General features: G+C 32.8%; 1 protein-coding gene across 1 annotated transcript in view; it reads right to left on the reverse strand.

Moving 5' to 3' along the window:
• SLC30A7 (solute carrier family 30 member 7) overlaps positions 1-14,158 on the reverse strand; it is a 72,426-nt gene that overhangs the window by 44,645 nt on the left and 13,623 nt on the right. Inside the window, exons 4-7 of the mRNA XM_045547431.1 lie at positions 10,239-10,326; positions 9,447-9,573; positions 4,843-4,986; positions 1,961-2,011 (exon numbers count right to left, since the gene is read on the reverse strand). Coding sequence (XP_045403387.1) covers positions 1,961-2,011; positions 4,843-4,986; positions 9,447-9,573; positions 10,239-10,326 — 410 coding nt within the window. The remainder of the gene's footprint in view (positions 1-1,960; positions 2,012-4,842; positions 4,987-9,446; positions 9,574-10,238; positions 10,327-14,158) is intronic.

Raw genomic sequence — 14,158 nt, forward strand, 5'->3', positions numbered from 1 at the left:
GACTCTGTCTCAAAAAAGCAAAACAAAACAAACAAACAAAAAACATTAAAAGGAAGAAAAGAATCATGTGTTCTTGATTTTCCTTAAGTTGGAAAGTTCCTGGCTACATGTTATTTGTCAACCTGAAAACTGGTTTTAGTAGCAAGTATCATTAACAATGTAAGTCCTTCTTCCTTTATAGTAACTGTTTAAGAAGAAAAATTACTGAAGAAAGAAATACACATTAATATATTTAACTTACATAAAGTTAAAAGCCTTAGAAGACTGGATAGAATACTGATACTCTAACTCCCCAAGAACTCAGTAGGCCAGGGGTCATACTCAAGATATAGCAAATAATTGAAAAATTCAGTTAACTCATAGTTTTTCATGTGTGAGTATCTACATAGTCATTCTGCAGGAAGGTTTTAATACCAGGCAGTTATCTCTATACTTCAGCTATCTACTGGGCAGCTTCAGCCTCCATAAATTGATGGATATTCAGAAAATATAAGCTTATTTTCACAGGAAGGCAAATCTAACTTCCTTTCCTCCAACTTGTGATGATTTTCAAAACTAAAAATAAATTCTTATTATCAAGGCTAGTTAACAGCACTTGATAGAGACGCATCAAATATGCATGATTATAAACTATTTTAGCAAATGTTCTAAAACAATTCTATGTATTTTGTAAATGAAAAATCAGTGACTGGAAGGCACATTTAAGCGTTCTGATAATAAATTCCTCAGTATGGAGGAACATATTCACGGTGAAAAAATAAAAAGCAAGAGTTATACCAAGAAATAGTAGAGAAAAATACGTGCAGTAGAAATTGGATCAGAAGCCACTGAGAAAGTCAGATTGAAGTCAAAAGTTAATAAAGGTAGAAGACAGGGAGCTGGGTATTAGGAAACCTTGACTTTAAATAAAGTCTAAATGGAAACTCGGAGCCAAAGATTGGTTCACATTCCAAAAAAGGAAACTACAACAGTTCAAAGACAAGACTGATTTTCTCTGGCTTAGAAAACTTTGTAATACACATCATTTTATACCACATGTAAGCCCCTGTTTTGGTATCATCTATTGATACCGAAACCTACAAATATAATGGAGTTTTCACTTTGCATTACATTTTTTAGCTCTAAATTTTCGCACAACACAAAAACATATTGGATATTGTTCTTGGAAAAACTATGTAATAATCCTATAAAGGCAAACATAATACTACAGGCAGGCAGTCCTCAACTTACGATAAACTGACTTTATAACTTTTTGACTTTATGATAGTATGAAACCAATACGTGTTCACTAGAAACTGTACTTTGAATTTTGATCTTTTCCCAGGTTAATGATAATGTGGTATGATGCTCTCTTGTGATGCTGGGCAGCAGCAGCAAGCTACAGCTCTCAGTCAGCCATGTGATCATGAGGGAAAACAACCAATACTGTGCTCTACAGTGTACTGTATTCAATAAATTGCATGAGATATTATTTGACACTTTATTATAAAGTAGGCTTTGTGTAAGATGATCTTGTCCAACTGTAGGCTAATGTAGGTGTTCTGAGCACATTTAAGGTAGGCTAGGCTAAGCTATGATGTTCACTAGGCTAAATGTATTAAGTGTATTATTTTACAATATTTTCAATTTATCATGAGTTTAATCAGGATTTAACCCCATTGTAAGTCAAGAAGCATCTGTATAGTGTTACTATTGTCATAGGCATGAGTGTAACTTATATTTAAGCAGCACAGTTTCTGAATGTTTTGTGTTTCTTGTTACATCTAAGAAAATAGCCAAATGACAAAAGAATACCTGCTCATATATCTAACAGTACATATAAAATAATCACTACATTAAAAAGGCTAACATTCTCAACACAAATACTATGTTATGTATTTTTCTTAAAGAAAAACTTCAACAACTCAAAACTATGAAACCAATTTCATAAAAGTTAGAAACATACAAGAGCTTGACATACCTTGTAAAATCTGTCTGCTGGGTCCTGTTGCTTCTTTTAAGGAAGGACCATCTGTAGAGAATTAAGTTAAATAGTTTTACAACATGTTTTCAATTCCTGATACAAATTTTTACAACTCAGAGTCCTTTTCATTCAAATGCATGACAGTATAGACACATCAGACCTATAAAATTATTTTTAAAATTTAATGAAGTAATTCAGTGGAGGAGCATAGGAAATTAAAAACACTATGAAAAATCTTTTAATATTAATAAAATATCCTCTTATATTTTACAATTGGAAAATTCAGAAAAAAACAAATGGACTGCCTGAAATTATAAGAGGTTCAAGAAATGAAGGCAGGACAGTATCCAGGATAACTTGACTATGGCAAACAGTAGGTTTTCAATAGCTTCTAGCTGGATGTACCAAACTTTGCATACAGAAGAAATAAAAATACTTTTTAAAAGTTTTGCCTTTATGATGAAAAGATTTAAAAAAATCATAATTTCTATACTTAAATACTTTGAAGATTACTAATCAGCTTTAACATTAAAGCAGAAAATATAGGTAAACAAGGCAAACGATGAGCAGTATTTGTTTAAAGGGAACATCAGGAAAAACTGACAAGCTTTCTGATCACGGTACTTCTAACAGAGTACCTGCCTATAAGTCATTTGTTCCTGGCTCACAGCACCAAAAAGATCTACATACCCTTATCACTACCGCTTGGATAGAGCACTGTAACAATGCTCTGCAATAATATATCAAAGAAATATAAAAGCATAAACATAAGGCTGCACGATATTTTCTGTCTAGATATGGTACTGCTGTGTCAGAAGGATGATGTAGCTACCCTGAAAATCTCACTGATAGTCAAAAGTGTGAGAGATATGTAGTTTTCCAAAATTATTTTGGGATGCAAGTGAGCAAAAAAGTTGGAAAAGCAAGGTTTTAAAGCATACCAGTGTAATCATTACAAAAATACAGCAAATTTTAGAGACTGACACAGGCAACAAGCAAAAATAGATATGTGAAATTACATCAAATTAAAAAGCTCCTGCACAGCAAATGAAACAAACAACAAAATGAAATGGCACCCTACGGAATAGCAAAAAATATCTGCAAACTCTATATCTGATAAAGGGTTAGTATCCAAAATAGAAACAGAACTCCCACAACAGCAAAAAACCAAATAACCTGATTTAAAAATGGCCAAAGGAACTAAACAGACATTTCTCCAAAGAAGACATACAAATGGCCAACAGTTATATGAAAAGGTGCTCAACACCACCAATCATCAGGGAAATGCAAATGAGAATCACAATGAGATATCACGTGACACTGTTAAGATACCTATTATTAAAAAAACAAAAAACAACAGGTATTGGCAAGGATGTGGAGAAAAGAAAACCCTTGTACACTGTTGCTGGGAATGTACACTGGTGCAGACACTATGGAAAACAGTACGGACGTTCCTCTAAAAATTAAAAACAGAGCTACCATATGATCCAGCAATCCCACTTCTGGGTATATATCCACGGGAATTGAAATCAGGATCTCAAAGAGATATCTCTTACTTCCATGTTCACTGCAGCATTATTCACAGTAACTAAGACATGGAAGCAACTTAAATGCCCAACAACGGATGAATGGATAAAAGAAAATGTGGCATATACACACAATGGAATGTTATTCAGCCTTTCCAAAAAAAGAAAATTCTGCCATTTGAGATAACATAAATGGACTTAGAGGACAATATGCTAAATGAAATAAGCCAGACACAGAAGGAGAACTACTACATGATACCACTTATAGGAGGAACCTAAAATAGTAAAATTCATAGAAAGAGAAGAGTAGAATGGTGACTGCCAGGAGCTGGAGGGAGGTGGAAATGGGGATGTATTAGTCAAAGGGTATAAAGTTTCAGTTATGCAAGATAAATAAGTCTTAGGAATCTCTACAGCATAGTACCTATAGTTAATACTGTATTATATACTTAAAAATTTGCCCAGAGGGTATATTTTATGTTAAGTGTTCTTATCACAGAAAAAAATAAGAATAAATAAAGAGGGCAGGAAGAAACTTTTGGTGGTAATGGATATATTTATGGCGTAAAGTGTGGTAACAGTTTCATGAGTGTATACTTATCTCTAAACTCATCAAATTGTATACATTCAATATGTACAGCTTTTTATATGTCAATCATATCTCAATAAAGTAGTTAAAAAATTTTTAAAGATTGAAAAATTAGGGGCTTGGAATGCTCACTTTCCAAGGCCCCTTTCACATTTTCAAATCTAAAGCTTTAGCATTCTGTGTGGCAAATATAGATAATATTTAAGCAATTCAGAGTAATTGAATTACATTACCTATGCAGCTTCTATTAATCTATACTTGATAAACCATTTTAAATATAATTTAAAATAAAAGATTCAGTTGGTAAATACCTAATGCTATAAAAGTTAGCATACAGAGATTTCTAAAGAAACACAAAGGTAAACATCAGCAATAAACATAAAAAATTACAATCAAAATGTAAAAGTCAAAAACCCCTATCATATTTTTATAAGCCTATATAGTACAAAAGCCCTCACCATACTTAAAAAATTATGATTTTGATTTGCTAAATTGCAATTGTTCCTCATTCATTGACACTCATTTAAAATAGTGGCATTTTATTATTATATACTCACTGAAAATAAAGCTGTATCCACTGCCTTATAATGACTTAATTTCATGATATACTAAAAATAAACTGGCCCTTGGAAACAGTCAGATTCATTAGAAAAGAAGGTGATCGCAGTATCCTTTTAATAAACTATTTCAACTAGGAAAAGTAATCTACACAATACCTGTTTATTTGGAGGCTGTCACTTTGAAAGTCTTTAGACTGTACTCACCATGAGAATGAAAGTGTCCATGTCCATGAGCATGATCATGGCTATGTGCAGCACCATGTTTCACTTCATGACTATGGCAATGATCTAGATGGCCACGTGTCTGATCTAGAGCACCGTTAAAAAGGGAATGACTGTGTCCATGGCCTAGAAAACAAAGTGTTAGAACAGAAGGTATGTAAAAATATATAAATGGTAGCAACAATACTGATACTAGTGAAAAGAATCAGCTCTAAACTCAGATTCAATTCGATATACATTTACTTGTAAAAAGTGTTATAGATTCATTAAAACATCTAACATCTACGTTCTTGTTATAGAGTACAGGAAGAAAATGAAAGCCTAGAAGAAAGTGATAGACCTTACTGGAAATTAAAGTAAGTACTGATCAGAAGTACACAGAAATATTCGAACAGATTAATGTTATTCATTCCTTCAAGAAATATTTACTTGTTAATTATACTATGTTATAGGCACCATTCTAGGCACTTGGGATAAAGCAGTAAAAAACATAGAAAAAATTCTTGGCCAAAATTTTGCAAAGTACTACTATACACACTAACAAAGATTAAACAAGATTTATGCACATGGTCCACTGAGGCAGAGACAGGGAAGATGTTGCATTTGGTAAAAGAATCATTAACATTACACTAAAGCAGGTAGAAAAAGCCAAACACAAAATACAGAATCCCCTCTTCATAACATACCTAGAAATGACTAAACCATCAAAAAACATGTTATACAAGCTATTCTAAAGCACAAAAAGAGACTGGATGTTATCCAATTCAAAAATATCACTTAGGTTTGCAAAAATTCTAAACACCAGCAAATCAAATCCAGCCCTGCATCATATGAAAACATCATGACTACGGGGAAATCACCTTCCAGAATGGTGGAGAGGACTTCATTGAACTCTCTCCTCTGAAACAGTAAAAACACAGGAACTGACCATTTCAGAACTGACAACCAATCAAAGTCAGAGAATGAACTGAAAATCATCTACCCAAGAGAAACTACTGAACTTCTTTAAGACTTAAAACTTGGGGCTATTTCCATTCCACCTCTCTCCCCGGCCAATGGGCAAAGCAGCCAAAAGCTAGCAGGAGTGCAGACAATGGAGAGGTCTCTTTTGGTGTTTTGTTAAAACCACCATCTTCTCAGCAGTCAATATTTTATCCAAACTTGCAGTTCCCTGGGAAAATTTCTATTCTCAGTGATATGGATCCTAGAGATCAGCTCAGCCTGGTGGAGTGAGGATGGGGTAATGGCCAAAATGATGGCAAATTCCTAGCACTATCTCAGCTGCAGAAGGCTGTGATGTCAGATGGGGCAAAGAAGAGCCTGGCTGAGAATTAAAAGGAAATCCTGGGACTATAAGGAACTTTGAAAACTGCCAATATATTCCTGGGGATCTAAAAGGTTTCATGTACCCTGTTTACATGCCCAAGGAGGACCTGAGAAAAGAGAAATCACCAGTTACTTATTTCTCACTGAGCTTGATGCCTGCATATGAAAGCTAAGGCTGCCTTATAAACTGCTAGTTTGAAGGTGTGTTTTCCCACAAAGATCCTTCTGGCAAAACTAGAAGATTTAAAGGCAAGGCATTAAATCTTCCGACTAATCATTGGCTGACCACTTAATTATACCAGCCCAGGTATGACTCCTAGGAAGACAGGTTAAAAATAAAAACAAGAACTTAGAAGAGCTAGCAGAGAACTCCATGGCTACACACTGCAAGAAACACAAATCTACTGAATTGGTCCAGGAAAGACTCACAAGAAGAAAGATACAACAACAACAACACCAGGAACAACAAACTTTGGAGGGGTGGTGTAATCTGATACCAGAGTTGTTATAATATGTAATCTAAACTGTTCAGTTTTCATCAAAAAATTACAAGACATACAAAGAAACAGCAAAGTATGCCAAATACAAAGAAAAAAGCAGCTAACAGAAAATGTCTCTGAGGAGATTTTGGATTTAATAAAGACTTTAAGTCAGCTATTAAAAGTATGTTCAAACAACTAAAGGAAACCATATCTAAAGAACGAAAATATTACGAGTCACCAAATAGAGAATATCAATAAAGAGACAGATATTATATTTTAAAACCAAACAGAAATTCTGGAGTTAAAAGCATAATAACTGAAATAAAATATTCAATAGAAGGGCTCAACAAGAGATCTGAGCTACAATAATAGCAAACTTGAAAATAGGTCAATAGAGATTATCTACTCTGAGGAGTAGAAAGAAAAGAAAATGAAAAATGAACAGAGTCTCACAGACCTGTGGAAACATCAAATGTATCAAATTAAGCACAACAGGAGTCTCAGAAAGAGAAGAGAAAGAGGCAGAAAAAATATTTGAAGAAATAATGGCTGAAAACTACCCAAATTTGATGGAAAATATTAGTCTACACACTCAAGAAACTCATCAAACTCCAAGTAGAATAAACTCAAGCAAAACCATACCTAGAGACATCATAATTAAGTTGATGAATGTCAAACACAAAGAGAAAAATCTTAAAAGTTGTGCAGCCCCAGAAAAATAACTTATGAGCAAAGGAATTCCAACAAGATTAACAGCTAACTTCTTGACAGAAACCACAGAGGCCAAAAGGCAGTGAGATGCTATCAAAATGCTGGAAAAAAAGACTCCATCAAGAATTCCATATCCAACTAAACTATCCTTTAAAATAAAGAAGAAATTGAGATATTTCCAGATTAACAAAAATCTGCCCTCCAAAAATATTAAAGAGTCTTTCTGGTCAAAATGAAAGGACACTAAATAGTAATTCAAATCCATACAGACAAAAAAAGAACACTGGTAAAGGTAACTACATAGGTATTATGAAAGAAAAGATATACATACTTTTATTTGTAACTCTTTTCTTCTGTTTTAAAAGACAATTGCATAAATCAATAATTATAAAGCTATGTTGGTAGGCTTGAATAAGCATGTAATTTGATATTATTAGTATCAATACAAAGGAGGAAGAAGGGAACAACTGTACATTGGGCAAAGTTTCTGTATATTACTGAATTAAATTACTATTAATATGAACTAGATTGTTTTAAGATCGTACTTATAATCACCAGGGTAACCTTTAAGAAAATAAAGGACAGATTAATAAATAGTGACTGGAAAATTGCTCATTCATATTGAGGGAAAAAAACAAGTCAGGCCCTAATTCACCCTGCTGAAAAAATAATAAATTACATAAAGATGAAAGACCAAAATGGGTGGGAAAAAATTGTAAAACCAAAACTTTAAAAGCATTAAAAGATAAGAGATTATGTTTATGACCCTGGAATAGGAAATTGCTTAAACAAAGCAAAAAATATACCAGAAAAAGTATAGGACAAAAAGACAGAAAAACCAGAATACGCAAACTAAAAACCCCTATGTAAAAGTGCAAAGACAAGCCACAGACTAGGAAAAGATATTTGCAAAACAGAAAACAAAGGATTAGAGTATAAAATGTATTTAAAATGACTGTAAGCAGGACAACAGAAAAACAGGAAAAAATATGAAGATGGAATTCTACAAGAGAAAAAACCAGAATGGCCTAGAAACATACCAGAAAGATATTCAACTTCATGACTAATCAAATACCAAATAAAATGAGACACCATTTTTATCAAATTATTAGCAAAACTGTTTTACATCCACAATATTAAGTGTTGATGTGAGTGGGAGGAAATTAATACTTGCATTGATTCCTGGGATAAATGAGAATGATAGTCATTCTGCAGGGCAATTTGCAAAAGCCTATAGAAACTAAAAATGTATATATCCTATATTCCAGCAATTCTACTTATACTCTAGTACAGTGCAATTTAAAGACCTCTCTGTGAAAATGGAAATGTTCTATACCTTTACTGTCTAATACTATAGCCCCATGTGGCTACTGAGCATTTGAAATGTCATTACTGTGACTGAGGAACTTAATTTTTAATTTTATTTAATTCTAATTAACAAAAATTTAATTTAAATCATCATATGTGACTAATACATACCATATAGGACAGCTCTGGAAAAACATTTGCATATGTTCACAAGGATAGGCTTTATATGAATTAGCGAAAAAATGGAAACAACTTGAGATCTATCCAGAGAATGTTGGTTAAATAAACCACAGTCATCCACACCATGGAGTTTTATATGGCTGTTAACAAGGCAAGGTAGACTAACGCATACGAAATAGAAGGATCTCAAAGACATTGCATAATGTATATAATTATATAGTAAATTTCATACACATATAGATAAAATTTTCTAATAACTAGATTTGTTTTGTGGTTTTCTAATATTTACTTGTTTGTTTTATATAAGTGGTATCATACTGAATGGATGAGCTACAGAGGTCTGGAGGAATCCACACCAAAATGATAATATGCACAGCTCTGGGAAGGCACTGAGATGGAGGGGCATAGAGAAGTGGGAGGGATGCTTCAGGAAGATATTAATAAGAGTCTACTGACACTATTTTTGTTACTAAAAATCAATATATAGCTTAAGTTTAAAAAGTAACAATTTTCTAAAGTAAATAATAATGACAGAAACCTGGTACAAAATGAAGAAACAAAGGATTCTAACCATCATACCAGAGCCATGAGAATGTCCGTGACCTCCATGCTTGAAAACAAATATTCCTATTAGGTTTACCACAAACCCAAGAATTGAAACAAGTAGTAGTCTCTCATGGTGCACATCTGGTGGGGCTAATGCTCTCTAGAAAACACATAATACAAACAAATAGCATTGATTTAATTTCTGATAAGTCATCTGGCAAAAACATAAGGTAATATTAAATATTTTGTTATTTTCAAAATTAAAAGCACTCAAAAAGTATCTGCCAAAACAGTTTATAGAAATAAAATCAGTGCTTACAAACTGCAGAAAAAGTAACAATTACTACTTTTAAATAAACATAGACATTTAAAAGTGTGACTATTTGGTCCAAAATCTGTTCCTCTTTGGTATCTTAAAATACTGCCTTTCATTTTAAGTTCATTAACCTTTAAATTTTCTTCCTTTTTAAAAAAAAAATACCAAATATTAAAGATTCATTGGCAAAACTCTCAGGTTCTATTTTCCTGTTAAGAACATGCCCCAACTGACCTCACTATCCAGATTGCACCTTTATTTTTCATAGTGTTAACACTTCATCCATAGCTTATAAAGTACCCTCTTTCAATTCCAAGAAGTTTCACATATATTTAATTTTTTAACTATTTTGTAAGCTCCTCTTATACACATATATTATCAAATCTAAGACTGTCCTCAATAAATACTTAATGATAGTTGAAAACAGCTCTATTAACATGTACCTTTAATTAAGAAACATTTTCATTACAAAAAGGTAATTTACTGAGTCTAAACATTATCTACTATACCTCAACTCCTTCTGAGAAAATAAAAAAAGCAGTGAAGATCAAAAATAAGCCATTGACAAAGCCAGCCAGAACTTCCGCTCTAACATACCTAAAGAGGAGCAAAATAAACAACTGAATTATTAAGTTAATTCTTAAAAATTAAATCATAAATCTATATATGTTCAGAGATTCTAAACCATATTACATGGTTATAACTAGCCAGCAAAGTCCTAGTATTTATAGTATAGTACATTTTATTTTACAAATATTGTAGAAATGATGAAATAAATTTAATTATTATGAATTATTTTTAATAGCAGAATGCCACAAAACACAGATTTCTAGAAGCCAATCAAAAGACCTTCTTAGAGTAAGTAGGTTTAGAAAGACCTTTTACAGAAATTTAAATCTCAAGTTGCCACTGGAAAAGGAAGAACAGGACCAGACAAGTGGACAAAGAAGAAAGGATCCAAAGATAAAAAGTAGAACAGGTCTGGTGAAAGGGGTTTTTAGAACTTATTAATTCCTCCTTTTCTAAGAACTCCTTATGTTTTGTGCTTTGTACCTTTCAGCTTTCAAATTTGGAATAGTGGAGATTTAAAAGGAAAATAAAATTATTTCTGAATTATCCCAGAAACAACTTGAGATTTATATTTCTAATGCTTATTCTAAGATTAATAAATTTAGAATAAACTTTCAATTACCTATTTTTAGAATCAATTCTAGCTTCACATATTCTAATTAAACTATTTTTAAAATACCTGTCTTTTGCTCCATGGACTTCTGAAGCTTTGTGCTTCCTACCTGTGTGAAGCATTGGGGAAAGATTTTATTTTTCCACAAGGTATACTTGGCTTAGTTAAAGTCATCAGAAACAACTTTAACTTAGCATTTTTACATGTTGAAACATTATTCAAAGGGTGCTGACAGCAGTTAATCCCTCTGGTCCTTCAACATAATGGGAGCATCAAAACTACCGCTTTTCCTAGCTTTCTATGTTAACTTCTAGATAATACAATTTTTACTATAATTTTAAAGTAAAGAGAACTCTTTAAAATATACTCTATCCAGTTATGTTGGAGTTTGTCTTGTCAAGCACATTCCAACATAGCATGTATTTCTATACTCAAAAGTAATGCATATTTCTAACCTTTACCTTCTAACACATACAAATAAATTATCATTTGTCATAGCATATTTTCTTTTTCTGGATAAAAGCTCATTAAATTCAAATAATTTGCGGCCGGCTTCACATAACCTACACTTAGGAGTTTATCTAATAAATCAGCAAGGTAAGGATACTATCCGAAAAATAAAAAGCATTTCCTTTTAACCCACCCTTCCAGTCCCATAGCTAATGCTTGATTGAAAGCCTTTTGTGCTTGAGTTCCACTAGATTTCAAGATTAAAGGCAAGAAGGTTTCTCAAGCACTTTTTTGTTTCTAATTCCTAGCTTAGGAGGTATGCTCCACAAAATTCTGATAAATTGTTGGACTCAAGTGATTTAATTGGCTTTAATATATTTGCTAAACTTAGATGCAGGTTTAAAATGAAAACTTGTGAAAACTAGACACATTTGCCTTTACAAATGACTATGTTTACTTGAACAAATGGAGTGCATCTTGGAATTATAAAACAGAACATTTAATGCATGAATGTACTGCTGCCTAGTTAAGTATAGCTAGTGTTTGGATTCTTCGGCTAGGACACACACACACACACACACACACACACACACACACACACGCAAGATTCAAAAATATGTACCTACGTATATAAACATGTATGTATGTATTTATCTACCCATTTGACATATATTATTTTTATGCCGGCTTTGTTCTTTCAAAAATAAGAGTGTGCTAAGACACAAAGATGACTTTTACATAAAGAAATAGTGAAAAGTCTTTGCTCTCAGATTCCCCTACTATTTGTTTTACTGCAGTGTCAGCCTGCTATTATGATCATCTTGAATTGCGGGTTTATGGGGATTCATCCCAAGACTTAACATGAATTAATCAGTGTCATTTTGATGTACTAACACCAGTAGTTTACTACTACTGCTACTTACTACTATAGCAATTATTCATAGTTTCAACTATTACACCAACTTTTATTCTTTAATTTTTCCCAAAAGAAACAAGAAAACACATGAGAAGACAGATTAAGAAATAAAACAGTGGCAAGAATATTACTTTCTTATATCCACTAGCTGAATATTAAAATCTGCCATGATACTGAAGGTATTCATAGGTATTCCTAAAAACCATCTTATAGCAACAGACAATGCATTCTAAATGAGAAACAATAGACACCTAAGCATTAAAAAACTGAGAATTTTTAACAGTCACGGTTTATCCAGCAAGACTATTGAATAAGATATTCTACTTATATTTGTGATATATAATACACATGAATTACTAATTTTCCAACAAAAATTATAACTTCAGATATAATCTTTCTTTAATAATTTACAATACAATCTTTCAATAGTCATTGTTTAAGATTATTTGAATATCACTAATACAGTGCCATAGAAAATGTTCTTACTGGAGCTTTCAAGCTGCTTGAATTTATAGATACATAGAATTTATTGTTCTATACTACAAAAATAGTATGATTAGTATTTTTGTCCCATTTCATAATTTTATAAATAACCATATCATTTTGGTTATGACTAAAATCAGCAAGTTCTGCCACAGAACCTCATATCTCCCCTTTAGCACCTGTCACATTTCATATGGTTATTATCGTATTTTTACGGAAGTGTTTCCCCATCAGGCCACAAGTTCCTCCAAGGCAGGAGTCATGTCTTATTCATCTTGGTATCATTAGAACTAGAAAAGTATTCAACTTATAGTGGGCCCTGAATAAATACCTCAAGAGAATAAGAGTATGTGGAAGAAAAACTATGTGGAAAGAAGCAAATGTGGAGAAAAAGAGGAAGTAGCGAATGAACAAGAGTAAAAGAGAGAGCAAGGGGCATTAAGAGACAATGCATACAAGAAGGTGCATGTAAACAGGAGAGGGAGAGAATGAGAGAAACTGCACAGAAAAGGGACAGCGCAGGGAAGGAGAATCAGTGAAAGAAGGAGAGAGAGACTTACGAGGAGGAAAAAGAAATAGAGCTGAAGAGGTTAAGAGAAGGGGAGGAGAGTTAGAGTCTCAGAGGTAAAGACTTAGTAGAGGAAAAGAGCAGGAGAAAAGAAAGAATAAGAGAAGAAAGGTGTGGGGGTACTTAGGAGAGGATGAGAGAGAGAATGAGTATGAGGATAAGAATGAGACAGAAAGAAAATAGGAAAGACAGATGTAGAAGGAAGAGAATGTGAAAGAGTATTCACAGGGAAAAGGCGGGGGAAAGATGGAGGAAAATAATCAACAAGAAAGCAGAAGAGGAGTAAGAAGGAAAAAGCAGTGGGGAAGACAGAGAAAGCGGATATTAGTCCTGAGATCTACTTACACATAAATATAATTACACTGCAAAATATTCCAAGAGCTCAAAAAAGGAAATACTCAGGCAGTGTAATGAAATCATGGAAAATCCATTGCTTTTCCCAGTCAGGAATGGCAAAAGGCAAATTCTGCCTCTAAGATAATCCAATATAGTCCCTTGACATAAAGATACCCTACAAATATTTGATTAATTGTCCAAATCAGCAAAAGCATGAGAAGTATTTTAGATAAAAGCAGAGCCAAAGAGGATAAGTTATATAAAATCATATTAGGAAATGATCTTAAATAAATTAACAGCAAAGTAGCCTTTCAAAAAGAAAAAGAAGAAAAGAAAGAAACATGACCATTTTTATACACCGGAATTTTTTATTATTCAAAAAAAACCTAGGTTAAGAGTTGAGAAATTCACCTACATGATAATCTCACCTAAATTTTTTTGGTAAAATCCAGATGCCCTAACCACTAAGCAAAGAATTCAGATGTAAATAAAA

This window comes from Lemur catta, chromosome 3 (genome assembly GCF_020740605.2).
Source record: "Lemur catta isolate mLemCat1 chromosome 3, mLemCat1.pri, whole genome shotgun sequence".
NCBI classification, from domain to species: domain Eukaryota; kingdom Metazoa; phylum Chordata; class Mammalia; order Primates; family Lemuridae; genus Lemur; species Lemur catta.